This window comes from Rhodotorula toruloides (assembly GCF_000320785.1).
Source record: "Rhodotorula toruloides NP11 unplaced genomic scaffold Scaffold38, whole genome shotgun sequence".
NCBI classification, from domain to species: domain Eukaryota; kingdom Fungi; phylum Basidiomycota; class Microbotryomycetes; order Sporidiobolales; family Sporidiobolaceae; genus Rhodotorula; species Rhodotorula toruloides.
The window spans coordinates 1-14,905 of NW_015622998.1; the positions used below are offsets into that span (position 1 = coordinate 1).

The 14,905-nt window shown below is 60.7% G+C and overlaps 8 protein-coding genes across 8 annotated transcripts; 3 read left to right on the plus strand and 5 right to left on the minus strand.

Annotated features, from left to right (window-relative positions):
• RHTO_05866 (uncharacterized protein) lies at positions 1 to 478 on the minus strand (the record flags this gene model as incomplete). Its single annotated transcript, XM_016419527.1, has 2 exons — positions 1 to 267; positions 360 to 478. Coding segments are annotated over 2 exons (386 nt in total), but the record flags the coding sequence as incomplete, so codon positions are not given.
• A 216-nt stretch (positions 479 to 694) lies between these two features.
• RHTO_05867 (uncharacterized protein) lies at positions 695 to 1,187 on the minus strand (the record flags this gene model as incomplete). Its single annotated transcript, XM_016419528.1, has 2 exons — positions 695 to 861; positions 938 to 1,187. The coding sequence occupies 2 exons, from the start codon at positions 1,185 to 1,187 to the stop codon at positions 695 to 697; spliced, it is 417 nt and encodes a 138-aa protein (XP_016269589.1).
• A 215-nt stretch (positions 1,188 to 1,402) lies between these two features.
• Positions 1,403 to 1,936, plus strand: RHTO_05868 (uncharacterized protein; the record flags this gene model as incomplete). The annotated part of the gene is made up of 5 exons (XM_016419529.1): positions 1,403 to 1,442; positions 1,513 to 1,537; positions 1,624 to 1,657; positions 1,730 to 1,819; positions 1,907 to 1,936. The coding sequence occupies 5 exons, from the start codon at positions 1,403 to 1,405 to the stop codon at positions 1,934 to 1,936; spliced, it is 219 nt and encodes a 72-aa protein (XP_016269590.1).
• A 486-nt stretch (positions 1,937 to 2,422) lies between these two features.
• RHTO_05869 (MARVEL-like domain protein) lies at positions 2,423 to 3,504 on the minus strand (the record flags this gene model as incomplete). The annotated part of the gene is made up of 7 exons (XM_016419530.1): positions 2,423 to 2,518; positions 2,601 to 2,721; positions 2,779 to 2,857; positions 2,920 to 2,987; positions 3,114 to 3,150; positions 3,288 to 3,372; positions 3,478 to 3,504. 7 exons carry the CDS (start codon positions 3,502 to 3,504, stop codon positions 2,423 to 2,425), a joined length of 513 nt encoding a protein of 170 aa, XP_016269591.1.
• Positions 3,505 to 3,727: 223 nt separating this feature from the next.
• On the minus strand, positions 3,728 to 5,609 carry RHTO_05870 (26S proteasome regulatory subunit N10; the record flags this gene model as incomplete). The annotated part of the gene is made up of 7 exons (XM_016419531.1): positions 3,728 to 3,786; positions 3,844 to 4,255; positions 4,347 to 4,703; positions 4,764 to 4,859; positions 4,941 to 5,052; positions 5,357 to 5,462; positions 5,543 to 5,609. 7 exons carry the CDS (start codon positions 5,607 to 5,609, stop codon positions 3,728 to 3,730), a joined length of 1,209 nt encoding a protein of 402 aa, XP_016269592.1.
• Positions 5,610 to 5,825: 216 nt separating this feature from the next.
• RHTO_05871 (antiviral helicase SKI2) lies at positions 5,826 to 10,901 on the minus strand (the record flags this gene model as incomplete). Its single annotated transcript, XM_016419532.1, has 23 exons — positions 5,826 to 6,044; positions 6,102 to 6,248; positions 6,303 to 6,455; positions 6,521 to 6,653; positions 6,710 to 6,756; positions 6,813 to 7,165; positions 7,224 to 7,356; positions 7,414 to 7,599; positions 7,662 to 7,850; positions 7,908 to 7,992; positions 8,055 to 8,143; positions 8,200 to 8,265; positions 8,323 to 8,420; positions 8,477 to 8,910; positions 8,965 to 9,093; positions 9,151 to 9,257; positions 9,314 to 9,382; positions 9,436 to 9,750; positions 9,809 to 9,943; positions 10,001 to 10,066; positions 10,120 to 10,289; positions 10,347 to 10,687; positions 10,741 to 10,901. 23 exons carry the CDS (start codon positions 10,899 to 10,901, stop codon positions 5,826 to 5,828), a joined length of 3,825 nt encoding a protein of 1,274 aa, XP_016269593.1.
• A 561-nt stretch (positions 10,902 to 11,462) lies between these two features.
• On the plus strand, positions 11,463 to 13,314 carry RHTO_05872 (peptidyl-prolyl isomerase D (cyclophilin D); the record flags this gene model as incomplete). Its single annotated transcript, XM_016419533.1, has 11 exons — positions 11,463 to 11,541; positions 11,612 to 11,628; positions 11,747 to 11,835; positions 11,899 to 11,927; positions 12,037 to 12,159; positions 12,222 to 12,291; positions 12,351 to 12,525; positions 12,585 to 12,602; positions 12,667 to 12,775; positions 12,837 to 13,176; positions 13,239 to 13,314. The coding sequence occupies 11 exons, from the start codon at positions 11,463 to 11,465 to the stop codon at positions 13,312 to 13,314; spliced, it is 1,125 nt and encodes a 374-aa protein (XP_016269594.1).
• A 257-nt stretch (positions 13,315 to 13,571) lies between these two features.
• On the plus strand, positions 13,572 to 14,905 carry RHTO_05873 (mitochondrial carrier protein; the record flags this gene model as incomplete). Its single annotated transcript, XM_016419534.1, has 5 exons — positions 13,572 to 13,716; positions 13,775 to 13,997; positions 14,055 to 14,271; positions 14,328 to 14,559; positions 14,616 to 14,905. 5 exons carry the CDS (start codon positions 13,572 to 13,574, stop codon positions 14,903 to 14,905), a joined length of 1,107 nt encoding a protein of 368 aa, XP_016269595.1.

Sequence of the window (14,905 nt, forward strand, 5' to 3'; positions counted from 1 at the left end):
CAAGGTGCGCCGAGTGCTCCCTCACACACCCACGTCTCCTCGACCCTCTCCTCGTTCTCCCCGTTCAAGCACAGCAATATCCGGATAACGATGCAAGTTGCAGAGTGATGCGTAAAGAGAGGAGCCATGCATTCCCATCGCACCCTTCCGTCGGGTGTGGCCTGTTTCGAGCGGGCGATGGAGGAACAAAAGGTCAGCCTTGGCCGTCCTCGCTCGTTCGTTCCAGCTTGCTCGTCTGGCGACAGTCCCAGCCCAATGACTCCCTCACTGTGGACGAAGAGAACCGACAAGGTCAGCCGTCCGTCGCTCAACATGCCCTCATCCGCGTGCAAGAAGCGAAGGGAGACGGCCGAACGCACGTGTAACTATGACAAGCCATCACCGACAGGCTGCAATAGCCGTCTTTGGCTCTCCCCAGCCCGCAAGGACTGGGTACCGAGGATTGAAGGTATACGCAAATTTGGCGGATGCGCATCATCCTTGGGAGGTTTGGGCGGGCGCTTTTGCTGCGTGCTGGAGAGAGGAGATGTGTGCGTACGGTATGCGTGAGGCGACGGAGCGAGAGAGAGCTGAGAAGAGTGACGAGACGGAGGGAAAGAGAGGGTCAGCTTGGGCGCGCCAAGTCGACGAGTCGAGCATACACGCACCTCGGCGGAAAAAAGTACAACATGGAATGCGCGGAACAGCTTCTGAATCACGCCTCGGTGGCCGTCTCCTTCGCTGCGTCTGGTGGTGGCGCGGCCGCCTTGTTGCTGAACCGGTCGCGAGCGAGCAGGGGAGGGACCATGTCGCTGTACCACTTCCACTTGAGCCCGCCGCGGATGTCCTCCCACTCCTTCCCTTCAGGCGTGACACGCTTGCCTGCACAACACCCGCCGCAAGCGAGAGCGTGAGCGAGTGTCTCCCCATCACCACCCCAGGAGGACGTGAACCGCACCCTTCCAGTACTTGACGCCCTTGACGCGCGCAAACAGCGTCCCCGTGTCCGGCCGCGTCTTGAGCTTGACCTCCTTGACCTCCCAGTAGCAGTTCTTGGTGTCTTGCGCCGGTTGAGGGTGGCCGATGGCGACGGAGGGGACGGGCAGGCCCTTGGAGACCCATCGCCTGGGGTAGATGCGCGCGCCGACGCCGTCCCGCGGTAGCAGGGAGAGCAGCCGGGGCAAGTACGCGGCGTTCGAGCGTGGCATGGTGGTGTGCGCCTGAGCAAGGAGCAAGGCGACGAGGACGAGGAGAGGGTTGTTCCCGCACCACTCGCTCCTTTGCTGCTGAAGGGGTCGTGCTGCCATCTCATAAGGCTACTCATTGCTACCCAGCCGCCTGCCGAACTCCCGGCTCGCTCCACCCTCCTCCCGCTCCTCCCTCTCTTCCTCATCTCCTCCGCACTCTCCCGCCCGCCACAACCATGCCAAGGAACATCTCGACCGTACAAAAGACCAAGAAGGGTGCGATCATCTGTTTCACCTCGTACGAAGTTGAAGGAATGAGCTGATATCGTTCTGGACCTCGGAACAGCTCCAGCGGTGTCAAAAAAGACGACGTGAGTCCGCTCGAACGGCTCTCCCACTCTAAACTCTTCAGCAAACTGGACCAGAGCTGATGTGTTCGATCGGGACGGCAACGCAGTACGAAGAAAGGCAAATCCTCCAACTATAACGCCGTCCGTCCCCCTTCCTCCTTCCTTCTCCCTCCTTCTCCATATCCGCCAGCTGACCAGTACTCACACCCGCAGTACATGAACACTGCCCTCTCAGAGCTCAAAAAGGCAGACCCGGCGTTGAAGCACAACGACGCGTTTAAAAAGGCGATGGAAATGTGGAAGGTGCGTACCGCGCTTCTTCCGTTCCGCTGCTTCGCTTTCCTGCACTTGCGTGGAGGCTGACGATTAGCGTATTGGTTGCCGGCACAGGCGGAACAGAAGGGCAAGGCGGCGAAATGAGGACCTCTCTCCCACCCCTTCACTCGTCTCGCTTCCGTATTCCGCATCTTCGGCTCGCCCTTTCCTCCTAGACTTAGACCTAGACTTTCGAATGTTGTCTGTACCACAACCTCTCCCTCACTCGCATGTTCCACTCTCGCAACGCGCACTTTCGTTCCCTCTCCATCCTCACGAGCTCCTCACCCGCCAGGCTGCCGGAAAAGCACTCTTCTTCGCTGTATGTACTAGGACTACTCGCTGCATACACAGACACAGGCGGGTAAGATTAGCTATGTAAGTAGACTAGTTTCTGGAAAGGCACGAGGGAAGGGATGCGGCATGAATAGCGATGTTCAGCTTCGACGAGAGCGGGAGGAAGGGGAGGAGAAGGGTGGATTAGGGGTAACTTTGAGTCGATGGTTTGCGCTTGGTCGGAGGGCTAGGGAGGATTCGAGCGGCGGGAGGAGGAAGAGGAAGGGCGGAAGGGCGGAAGGAGAGCGAGCCCGTTTAGACGGCGGGCGTGAGGGGTCCGCCGAAGCCGTTCCCGCTGCGTGCCGAGCGCGCACCGGCGAAGAGAACGAACGCCAGGAGGAAAGTGATGAGCTGTGCCGCGTCCCGCATCGCACATCAGTTTCTTTCCTCGCCGAGAGAAAGAGAAGAGAAAGTGAGGAATTAGGAAACGCACGATCCAGTTGATCCAGCCAAACGCCTCGACCGCGTTGAGCTGGTGGCAATGCGCCAAGTGGAAGTTTCCGCAGTCGAGTCCGCCGCCGAGCGTGTCGGTGATCGCTGCTGCGCCTGCGAGCCTGTGTTCAGCCAGACTCGTTAGTGGATGTAGAGGAGAGATGGGGAGAGAGACGGACCAGAAGACCCAGGTGATGCCGATCCAGACGGCGTGCGAGGCGATCGAGAAGAGGAAGCTCGTCGCGGCGGTCAAAAAGCCTGCGCACGATTCGGGGTTTCGTCAGTGACTTGCATGGCCGTCAAGGAGGAGTGAGACGCACCGGCGAGGTAGAAGAAGGAGAAGAGGAAGCTCCAGAGTCCGACGAAGAGGAGGAATCGGACCCGGTCTCTGCGGGCGATGGAAACGGGGGGCGAGTCAGCTCAACTGGACGGCAACTGCTCTTTTAACCCTCAGCAGCAGCGCAACAACGCCAGCCGCCCAGGGAAGATGGCCGCGACCAAGCCGAGGACGTACCGAATCGAGTGGCTCGGGTAGTCATTGTGCGAGTTGTCTGCGTGCGGTGCGAGTCGCAGTCAGCCTTTCCCGCCCTTGAGTATCCCCTGCGTGCCCTTTCATCCCTCCCCAGCGCCAGGACCGAGGTGCATCTCGCCAGTTTGCCCTCGTCGGAACTGCCGACCGCAAACTCACAGGACGAGACGAGGACGGCGCAGATGACCCATTCGATGAAAGAGAAGAGTGCGAGGAGGGAGAACGAGACGATGTGGCTGCGCTTCTGCTCCCACCAAGCGTGTACAAGGGTCAGTTCACTTCGAAGGGAGGCGGGTCGACCGATGAGCGCATCGCTCGGCGGCGAGCGCGAGGAGGGAACAGGACGCACGATGTGGGCGTCGAGGTTGGACGGCATGGTTGCTACACAGTCTTACTTGATTCGCTTGTGAGTGAAGAGAGGAGGCGAAGACGAACCCCGAGCAAACTCTCGCGCGGCCTCCGTCATCGACGACACTTGCCGAGGGAAAGTCTCACGGCGACGAGGGCGCACTGATGACATGCATCGCACACTCGACTCGCAGGGAAACACACAGCGAGCGACGGGAACGAACCATTACAACTCGAGCGAGCACCCAACCCTACTTCCCCTCGTCCTTCTTGCCCTCCTCCTCCGCGGCATCCTGCATCGACAGCGCAACTGCACTCAAAACAACATCAGTAACGGGGCAATCACAGAGAGAACTCGCGCACTCACTGGCCCGTGCAATGTCGTCCTCCTCATCCCCATCGACCGTGTCGTCCACCCCCGGCAACCCTCCCATCTCGACATCTCCTCCCTCCTCACCCGCCCGACTCAACTCCAACGCCCTCCTCAAATCCTCATCCTCCTCCGCATCATCCGCCGCATGCTCCCCCTCCCCTCCAACCTGCATCTGCACTTCCTCATCCCCGCGGAAAGGCCCACTCGAGCGCATCACATCCGCATCAGTCGTCTCCGGTGCGCTCGTGAGATGCGCCCCCTTGGGCTCGGTAGCGGGCGTAGGGTCCGTGATTTGCGTAGAGACGCCTTCCGGGACGGGCTCGAGGGCGGCGGCGGCAGAGGTCGAGGTCGCGGCTGTTGCGGCGGCTTGGCGCGCGCGTTCTTCCTCGAGCGACATGCGGAGGGCCTGCAAGACGTTTTCGTCAGCAAATGAAGGCTTTTGACGAACAGCAGCCACTTGGTAGCAAGCTGTTCGAAAGGGATTTTCGCAAACTCACCATCGCCAACTCGGGGTCCAAATTCGGGTCAACTCCAAACTCATCCCCGCCTCCTCCTCCACCGCCACCCATCTCCTCATCCGCTCCCTCAGGCCTCAGAATCGCGCTCTGCGCAATCTTCTCCGAAAGGAGGTAAGGGCCCGGTTCGACGGAGAGGAAGTGAGAGTTGTCGGATGAGGAGGTCGCTTCAACGAGGGCGGAGAGCTTGGTGTCGTTTGTTTCGGGGGAGGCGGGCGCTGAGGAGGAGGAGGAGGAGGAGGAGGCGGAGGGGAGAGAGGGGATCGAGAGGTCGACGTCGGGAGTGCCGAACGAGACAATGTCGAGCGCGACGTTGTTCTTCTTCAGCTTCTTGCCGAGCTGCACGAAGCTCGCAAAGGTTAGCCAGCTTACATAACGAGTAAAGCGCGCGCAACGCACCTTGACCAACGACGCCTGGCTCTCCTTGACGGGGCTGCCGACAAACACGATAATCCTCTGCCGCTGGTTCTTGTTCTGGCGATGCTTAAGTGCGAGCTGCGGGACCATCTCAATGTCGATCAGCACCCTAAACGCACTACGAGCGAGCGAAGCTGAACGAGGGGGTAGTCCACGCACCTGAGCCACCTGAATGCCCGTCACCAAGTCCGCCTCTCCAGCTGACTTGACTCCGTGCAGTGCAGCGACGAGCTTGCCTTCGTCCTGGGTGAGCGTGACGAGGACTTCGGGACTGTGAGAGGATGATGGGAGGGGAGGGGTCAGCGGGTCGCGCTCGAGGACGTAGGTGCTGCCCGGTCTTCGGAGAAAGAGGATGATGAGAGGAGTCGTTTCGACTAGTCGTCGTAGCGCCTGCCTCAGCCCTATCTCCAGCACCGGGCCTCGTCATCTCCGCACGCAAGGAGGAGCAGGATGCCACATCCCGCTGGGACTGGACGGATGGTCGCAGCGCTTCGCGCGCACCAACAGGATCGTCCGGAAGCGCAAGCATTCCGCCCAAGCCAGCGAGTCGCGAGAGAACAGGCCCACGAACTCACCCCTTGCCCGCCATGACCATCAACCCAACCTCATTCTCCGGGTGCGCCCTGCACTTTGCGCCCATGATCTGGAACACCGAGTCCGCCTGCGCCTGCAGCCGAGTCGCTGCGAGGGCGTCGCGCGGAGGAGAGTCAGTTTCGACGACGGGCGATGACGATTCGTGTGAGCTGGAGAAGCGGGCGCACGAGGGAAATCGCCGTTCAGCGAGTGCTGGCTGTTGTCCAGCACGAGCATCGTGGCTTCGAGCGACATCTTGGGCGAGTTGGTGAGTGTGTCAAACGTGAGCGAGACAGGTTGGCGGACGAGGAGGAGGTGTGGTCGACATCGCGCGAGGCTTTCGTTTGAGCAGGAAGTGGAATGCTAACGACATGCTATTGCGCAAAATGCAGGCAAGCGAGCGATACAAGAGAGTCCCGCTGAGCCTTCTCCTCCTCCGTTCTCGAGACCCTCTTCCTCCCGTCCGCGTCCTCACGACGAGCCAGTCGACCCAGTAAAGTACAGCGACTGACTGAAGATGACGTCGCGCCGAATCTGTTCCTGCGCCTTGAGCATCTTCTGGTACAGCTCAGCGTTGCCGACGACCCTCGCTGCGTCGCGGACTTCGCGACACGTTTCGTCGAGGCGGGTGATGGCGCGGACGATCGTGCCTTCTTGTACGTCGGTGAGCTGGGTGATTTGGTGGAAGGACTGCGGGGACCACGGCGTGAGCGGGCGGGATGAGACCCGCAGCTGGGCGGAACTTACCATGCCTCGTGCCCACTCGTAGACGACCTCCGTCAACCCAAACTTGAGCTCTCCCGAACCGTTGAAACCCTCGTCGGCAAAGTTGGCGCGGTGCCGCTCCTGGACAGCGACGACGCGGTCGTACGTCGCGAGGATCGTCGCTTTGCCCTGTCCGCCAGGATGGTCAACTCGGTAGCGGGTTAGAGAAGACACGTTTCGCACCTCTTCAAGTCGTGGCGTCAGCAGCGGCTCGACATCGGTCTTCTCCTGGAAAATGAAGCCGGACAGGAGAGCGACAACTTCCTCCGGCTCGTACGAGGCGAAAACGTTGTCGAGAATGAGCTCCGTCAATACAAGCTCGTTCGCCGAATTGATCTGCGTCACGAAGAGACCTGTCAGAGCAGCTTCGTGAGCGGGAAACAGATGGAAGAAAAATGCACCTCGCAAGCGACACGACCCTTGAGCTGGACAGTCGAGTTGTCGTCGATGAACTGCAACTCTTTTAGAACGGCGATGCGCTGTTCGTAGTCGGGAAGAAGCTCGAGGTTCTGATCGCTCAGCGCCATGCGAAGCCTGCGTAATGGAAGCGGGTCAGCGTTGGCCGGTTGCGCATAAGCGAGGGAACGTACGATGCGATCTTGTCCTCCAAAGCCCGCTCGGAGTGCAAGATCGAGTACTGCTCGCGAGCTGCGTCAGCCGAGTGATACACGCGAATGAGGGAAACCAACGTACCGGCTCGCCCAGGTCTTCCTCCTCGACAGTCAAGAACTCGAGCTTCTTCTGCAGCTCGTCCCGCTCCTGCAGCGCTTCCCGGAATTCCAGTCCGCGAACCTTGCTCCAATCCGCCTCCTTCAGCTCGCCGCCAACACTTGCAGCCAACGCGACGTAGTCTGCAACGGCCGCTTCCATGGCGGAGCGGCGGTGTCGGTCGGCGATAGCGTCTGCGTCGACCTTGAGGGCGAGAGTCGTGACGAGGGCGATAGATGTGAGGGGGACGATGGCGAGTTCGTAGGTGAGGGAGGAGGGATCGGTAATGGCAGACGGGCGAGGAGGCCAGCGAGGGGGGACGGCTTCGACAGGGACGTCTGCACGCAGGAGCGAATGTCAGAGCTGGGGTTGGCAGCTGACAGCGCGCGGACGCACCATGGTGACCGCTTCGAACATCGGGCGGCACGAACGCGAGAACGAAGAACTGCTTCGTCGGGTCGATCACGCCCGAAGGCAAGACAGCTGGAGGTGCGGATTTGAGCAGGACCGCAGGGTGGTCGCGGAAGTGCTGCAAGAGACAGCCGTCAGTACAGTGTCCGTCAAGCGAGGAGTATGGCCGATTCACCCCATCCGACAGAACGACAACCCGTCCGGCGCTCATCATCCGACCAGACGACGGGTGAGCAAGCACGCCGTCGAGAACAGCGGTGTTGAGCTCAATGATTCGCTGCGATAAGTCGTAGAACCGCTTGAGGTCGTCCGTCTTCGGACCGGGCGGCAGCTTTCTCAGCTCCTTCAGCTCGTTCTCGCCCTGTGCAAGTAGTAACTTAGCCGGGACCAACGAAGAGTCAGTTAAATACGAGAGGAGCGCACCTCGGCAACCTTCTTCTGGTGCTCTGGCAATAACCGCTGCGCCGCATTCTCCGAGAAACTTCGTTTGATCATCTCCTCGACACGAAGCGCTTCGACGCGGAGCAAGTTGAGAATCATCGAGTACGTGAGGCGGAACTGCGACTGCAGCTTGGTCGGCTGGCCGAGGAGCATGTGCGAGAGGGTGTTGGTCTGCGAGACAAGCGTTCGTCAATCGGCTGCCTGTTTGGACGGAAGAATGGCGCTCACATCCGGCACGTCCGCATCGGCGTTGATGATGACAACGCCCGTCTTGTCGAGACCGCGGCGACCGGCACGACCCGACATTTGCGTGCTGAGGCGGTACAGGTAAGCTGCTGGTCTTCGAAGGAGAAGCTGGTAGTCGATCGGACTCACTACTCGCCCGGGAGCAGCTCGCGGAAATTGCGGCCGTCGTGCTTGCGGATGCTGGAGAAGACGACGCACTTCGCCGGCATGTTGACGCCCTGTGAATGGCAATCGTCAGCGACGTCGGCATGGAAGAGCAAGACGGTATACATACCATAGCAAACGTCTCGGTAGCGAAGAGAACCTTGACGAGACCGCGAGCGAAGAGCAGCTCGACGATCTGCGAGACGCGAGTCAGCCTAGTCCGTCGGCAGTCGAGGAGGAACTCGTCAATCACCTCCTTTACAATGGGTAGCAGGCCACCGTGATGCACACCGACGCCGCGCGACAGCAGCATCCGCATATTCTGGATTTGGGGCAGAAGCTTGTCCGAGCCTGCGACATTGCAAGGTCAGCTGGAGCCGACCGCACAGTGAGCGACTCGAGCGTACCCTTCAGCCTCGTCAACGCCCTTTCGACCGTGATGTGCACCTCACTCTTCTCCGCAGCCGTGCACAGGTCTGTGTTGGGCATGCTCGACGCGTACTCCTCGCACCGCTTCTTGCTGAAGGTGAAGACGACGACAGGCAGAAGCTCCTTCTTCCGCAGCAGCCCGACGAGGTGGATCCACAGGTTCGCGTCCCTCGACTGATTGTTCATGCGGTTGAGCGGTCCCGACCCTGCTCGTCGCTGAGCAGCCATCGCGCCCCTCGCAGCGACTTGCCGAGCGGCTGCTCCGCCGCCACTGTTCGAACCACCGCCTGTACCGCCTCGTGCTCCACCTCGTCCACCTGCAGCCGCACCGCCGCGAGTAGGAGGTCCGAGACCGGCTGCTTCGCGCTCCTTGTCCTGCTTCCGCCGGATCGCTTCGGTCGCCTCCTTGTGCCTGTCAAGCCAGCGTCAGCATGCGCCGCCTCGATGAGTAGCATCAAGGACGCACCCTGTACCGAGGAACTGCCCCTTCGCGTCGACAATCTTGTGCAACTCCTTGCCCGAATAGAGGAAATGCTCGAGTGGGACTGGTCGTTTTGGCGTCGAGATAACGTAGATGTCTTTCTTCTTCGTTCGTCTGCGTGTCGAGAGGGTCAGTAAGCGTGCATGAAAGCGAGGAGCCGAGAGAGCGCACCCGACCCAGTCTGCAAACTCCTTCGTATTGGGCACGGTCGCCGAGAGAAGGATGATGCCGACGTGATCAGGCAGCATGATGATGACTTCCTCCCATACGACACCGCGCTGTTCAGGACAGCTCGTCAGCGGACGAGCGGGCAGCAGGCGGAAAGAGGGCGCACCTCGAGGTCGTTCACGTAGTGCACCTCGTCGAAGATGACCCACTCGACGTCTCGAATCAGATCGGCGCCCTGTCAAGCGAGGTGTGAGCGAGAAGAACGCGCGGGGAAGCGCCGAGACGCACCTTGTACAGCATACTCCGCAGAATCTCGGTCGTCATGATCAAGCAGCTCGCCTCGGGGTTGATCTGCACGTCGCCCGTCAAGATACCCACCTCACTCGGCTCGAACGTGCGCTGAAAGTCGCGGAACTTCTGATTCGACAGCGCCTTGATGGGCGAGGTGTAGATCGCACGGGTCATGTGTTTCTGCGCGAGGGCGATGGCGTATTCGGCCACGACTGTCTTGCCTGCTGACGTGTGGGCGGCGACGAAGACGGACTCGCCGACTTCCATGTGGTAGATCGCCTCCTTCTGGAACGTGTCCAGCTCGAAAGGGTACTGCAGACGGGAGGAGGTTCAGCTTCGTTCCACCGGCGCCGAAGGGGAGTGTACGCACCTCGCGAGCCATGTCCGGCACAAGCTCGTGGAAGTTGACAATCTCGCGGTTGACGTCGACGACATGCGCCCAATCTCGCTTCGCGACGACCGGTCTTCGGCGAGTCGAAGCAGCTGCAGGTGCTTTGACGAGTCGCTGCAAAAGGTGGAGAGTCAGGACAAGCTGTCGACCCCGAAAAGCGATAACACGCACTCTTGTTGGAAGCAGCTCTTCGATGGCAGAGTCGAGAATGGGCGCTTGTTCGGTTGGTCGACCGTTCTGGCGACGAAATGGTCAGCTTTTGGCCCAGTTCGCGTTTGCACAAAACCCACAGTCACAGCCTTGGCCCGTCCCTCGTTCTGCAGCTCCAGCATCGGCCGGTAGATCGGCTTGACCTCGACTTCCTCCTCTTCCTCCTCGATCAGATTACTGGTTGGGTCGTCTGCGAGAGGACCGAAGTCGAGGCCGCGCGTGAAACCGGGAGGGATCGTGCGGATGCCGCCTGTTGGAAGAATGCGTCAGCCGGGCTTAGCGGAGCGAAAGCGAATATCGAACGCACCTTGACCCTTCTCGAAGGCCTTCTCCAGTCCCTCCGCCGCCTTCTCTAGTCCTCCTTCGGCCCCCGCTCCCTCGTCCTCATCCGCAACAATGTCTCCCAATCCTCCCGGCCTGAATGGGAAATACGAGCTCTTCCCACGGACGAAGCTGCCCTCGTAACTCGCAGGTTTCCGGTCCAGGCTCGTGCTGTTGGTCGCCAGCCGCGCGCTCGCCGTGTTCGTCACTTCTCGGTAGCCCGTGATCTCGCCTGACAGGCCAGACGAGATGAATTCGAGCGAGGTCGTGGGCTGGGTCGGCTCGATGTGCAGGAGGGAACGGAGGTCCGGGTCGCGGTTCCAGTGCCTGCGAGCCAGAGGTCAGCCCGACAGAGCTCCTGAGTAAGTCTTGGCACTCACATCGCCCATTCTGCCGCTGCGAGCTCCTTCCTGCCGTCCTTCGAGGGAAGCAACCACTCCTGCTCGATGTCGGCCCTCACTTGCTCCGGCGACGGCGTCTGGCCCACGCCGAGCTCGCGCAGGAGCTCTGCACGTTGCTCGTCTGTCAGTCTGCCCCTCATCAGCAGTCAAGCGGGATGAGCGGGTCGAGGTTGCGGGCTGAGTTGCTCGCTTGTCCTCCGTCATACCCTCAGCTCGCGCGGAAGCTCTCCAGGCCGCGGGGCGGGGCGTTGACGCTGACGAGTACGGTCCCACAGTACGACCAGGCCAGTCAACTCGTCCGCGATCGGCGCTGACGCTCGACACCAACCTCTCGTCCTCGCTCGACACTGATGAAGGTATTTCGGACGACACAGGGCAGCGGTCGGGGTTGGACTGGTTGTGCGAGTACTGGGATAGGTTTGAGGTGCAAACGGCGTATTCAGCCTCGCAACTGGAACAGATGGCGGTCCTCGAATCCTCCTCAAGCGAGACTCGCTCGAGGACAGTCGCCCCAATTCCGCAGTTTTGGCCGTTTGGATCCCCTTGCAAGCTTTCGAGAGTACCACTCGCTTCATCAGCGTCCCGCTTGTCCCTGACCGAGTTGTCGACGACCCGTAGAACCCTTCCGAACGCTGTCCCCGAAGGTTGTCCTCCTCCTTCACACTCGCTCGCGCTCACTCCGCTAGACTGACTGCTCCAGCATGCCCAACCCGCGCGTCTACTTCGATGTCTCCATCCAGGGCCACTCGGCCGGGCGGATCGTGATGGAGCTGTTCGCAGGTGCGTTCATCGCGGAACACGAAGATGTACTCGTCAGGGAGAGCTAGGGGCTGACTTGATCGTCCCGAAGACGTTGTTCCGAAGACTGTGCGCTCCGCTGTCGCCTTCCACGACCTCCCGAACTAGGTCCTGACTTCTGGCACCGCGTCCACCCTCCCCGCTTCTATCTGCTTCTCCCTCCAAATCGCCTCGATGACCGCAACAGGCAGAGAATTTCCGAGCATTGACGACGGGCGAGAAGGGCGTCGGAAAGACGGGCAAGCCGTTGTCATACAAGGGATCGAAGTTCCACAGGTGGGCAAGAACGGTCGGTCTTCCCTCCATGCGGCTCGTGTTGACCCAGTTCGCGATCTGCAGGGTGATTCGCAAGTTCATGATCCAGGGAGGTGCGTCAAACCTTCTAGCCTTGCGGCGTTGACGCTGTTCCGCGTCTCATCGCAAACTTTCGTCTTCATCTCGGTGAGGAAGAGAGGCTGACGGTGCATGCTTACGTAGGCGACTTCACCGCGGGCAACGGAACCGGCGGCGAGTCGATCTACGGCGAAAAGTTCGAGGACGAGAACTTTGACCTCAAGCACGACAAGCCGTTCTTGCTTTCGATGGCCAATGCCGGTCCCGGTGAGCCGCGCCTCCGTTCCTCTTCACCTCGAGGTTGCCAGCTGATCCTTGCGGGTCGACAGGCACGAACGGCAGCCAGTTCTTCATCACCACGGTACCCACACCGCACTTGGACGGCAAACACGTCGTCTTGTCCGTCCGATCTCCTCTCTCAAACTCACGAACACAATGCTGACGAGCTTCGCGCACAGTGGCCGCGTGCTCCACGGTCGCTCCGTCGTCCGCCTGATCGAGGAATCCCCCGTCAACGGCGACGCGCCGACGGAGGAGATCCTCATCGCTGACTGCGGCGAGCTGGCGGAGGGCGAGGACGGCGTTATGGCGGATGAGTTTGCGGATGGGCACGAGGAGTACCCGAGTGATGATGTGCGTTCCAGCCTCCTTCAGCTGGCGAAGACTTCCGCTGACTGGATGATGTCATGCAGGAGAGCGATATCAACGACGTAAGCATGCGCACTCGCGTCGCTTCAAGAGGAGCGCTCACTGATCCGACGCTTTGTTGTGCAGCCGAAGACTGCGCTCAAGGTCGCAATGGAGATCAAGGAGCGCGGCACCGACCTCTTCAAGAAGGGCAACTTTGAGCAGGCGCAAAAGAAGTACATCAAGGCGCTGCGATGTACGTCACTACCTCCCTTGACTCCTCCAGCCCGACGAAGCTGACGAGACTCCGCTCGCAGACCTTGACCGGCACCTCGACCTCCAAGCTCGCGACCTCGAGCTGGAAGGACAATTCGCGACTCTCCGCCTCTCGATCCTCCTCAACTCCTCTCTCACCGCCCTCAAGGTCCCCGGCACGACGTCCGCCCAACTCGGCGTCAAGCAAGCGACTCGCGCACTCTCGCTCGACGCAGACCCGGAGGAACACCCGATGCACAAGAAGTTGACAGATGCGGAGAAGGCCAAGGCGTTGTACAGGAGGGCGATGGCGAGTATTGTGCTGAAGGAAGAGAACGAGGCGATTGCGGATCTCGAGCTGGCGAGCAAGCTGCAGCCTGAGGACGGCGGTATCAAGGCTCAGTGCGTTGCTCAGCTCTCGCTTTCTCTCTTTCTTCTGCAGTAGCTGACAATGACGCTTGCAGGTTGAACGCGGCGAAGAAGCGCGTTGAAGACCGGAAGGCAAAGGCTCGCCAGGCCTACGCGAAGATGTTCAACTGATCTGGGGACGTGTGCCCCGTGTCTTCTCTCCACGCATAGCATCGTGTCGTCCGTACGAATGGAATCGCAATGACCGCCTCCCGCAGCCGAAGAAGCCTTCTCCTCGTGCCAGTCTCTCGCTCGTCTCGAATTGCTTTGCTAGATCGCCTGCTGTCCTTGACTGAGCCCTAGAGTGTCCTCCTTACGCCCGCTCACGCCACGACCGCCGTCTCGCCGACTTCACCTCTTCCGATCTTTCCCCCCGTCATCTCGCTCGGATGGCCACGACGGCGAGCACTCCGCTGGACCCGCCGGTCTCGTCTGAGGCTGCACCATCGAAGGAGAAGCTGCCTGCGACATGGCACCTCGCCAGCGGAGCGGCGTCGGGCGCAGCCAGCGTCCTCATCTTGCAACCCCTCGATCGTGAGTTGCCTGCCTCGCCAGTCCTCCCGGTGCACGCTGACCATGCACGTTGGTACAGTGATCAAGACGCGAGTACAACAGGAACCCTCGAAAACCGTCGCTTCGACGTCGCGGATCGCAGCAACTGCCGGAGGAGGGGGAGCGGCGGTGTTGCAAGGTGAAGCCGTTCAGGCAACGAGGGCGCAGATTGCACGGGCGAAGATCTGGAGTACCACGAAGGACGTTGTGCGGGCGGATGGAGTGCGCGGACTGTGGCGAGGGACCGTACCGACCTTGTACCGGTGCGTTCCTCCTCTCGAACGTGCGAAGCGAGCGAGACTGACTCTCTTTTGCTACAGTAACGTCCCCGGTGTATCGCTATACTTCTTGTCCCTCTCCCGACTGCGCGACTTTGTCGGCAAGTCGTCGCTCTTCCGACCAAAAGGCGCTCCGACAAATTCGCCAGGCGGCAAGATCAAGCTTACGCCCATAGGCGACCTGCTTGTCGGCAGTACGGCACGGACAGCCGTTGGATTTGTCTTGACGCCCTTCACCCTGCTCAAGACCATATCAGAGGTGCGCGAGCGGGACGACAAGCGAGGAGTCCCTGGCTGACACCGGCTTCCGGGCAGTCTACATTATCTATTCCTTCCTCCGCCACCACATCACGACCATCCACCTTTACCGCTCTCCGAACCCTCTACTCGACTGGCGGCCTGCGATCATTGTGGCGCGGAGCCGTACCAACCGCACTACGAGATGCGCCTGGCGCTGGGCTGTTCATCGTCTTCTACGAGCGAGGACGGCGGATACTCGGTGTCAGCGGTGACAAGGGGAAGGGCGCTGTCGGCGGTGGACTCGCTGGTAAGTTAGGCTTCCTCTTGCGCTTGTCCCGTCTGGCTCACCCGTCTCCTTCGCAGGCGCCTCCGCTTCTCTCGCCTCGACACTCTTGACAACCCCCTTTGACGTCCTCAAAACCCGAAGACAGCTCTTCCCACAGCAATACACATCTCTCTGGTCCTCTATCGCGCTAGTCTACCGAAGAAGCGGCCTGCGAGGCTTCTGGGAAGGCGGAGGACTGCGCGTTGTCCGGAAGGCAGGGAGCGCGGGGATCGGGTGGGCAGTGTATGAGGCGGTTGTTGTTGGTCTGGGCGAGAAGAGGATGAAGAGCCAGCGGGAAAAGGCGTTGGCACGGAGCGGAGGAGGGTAG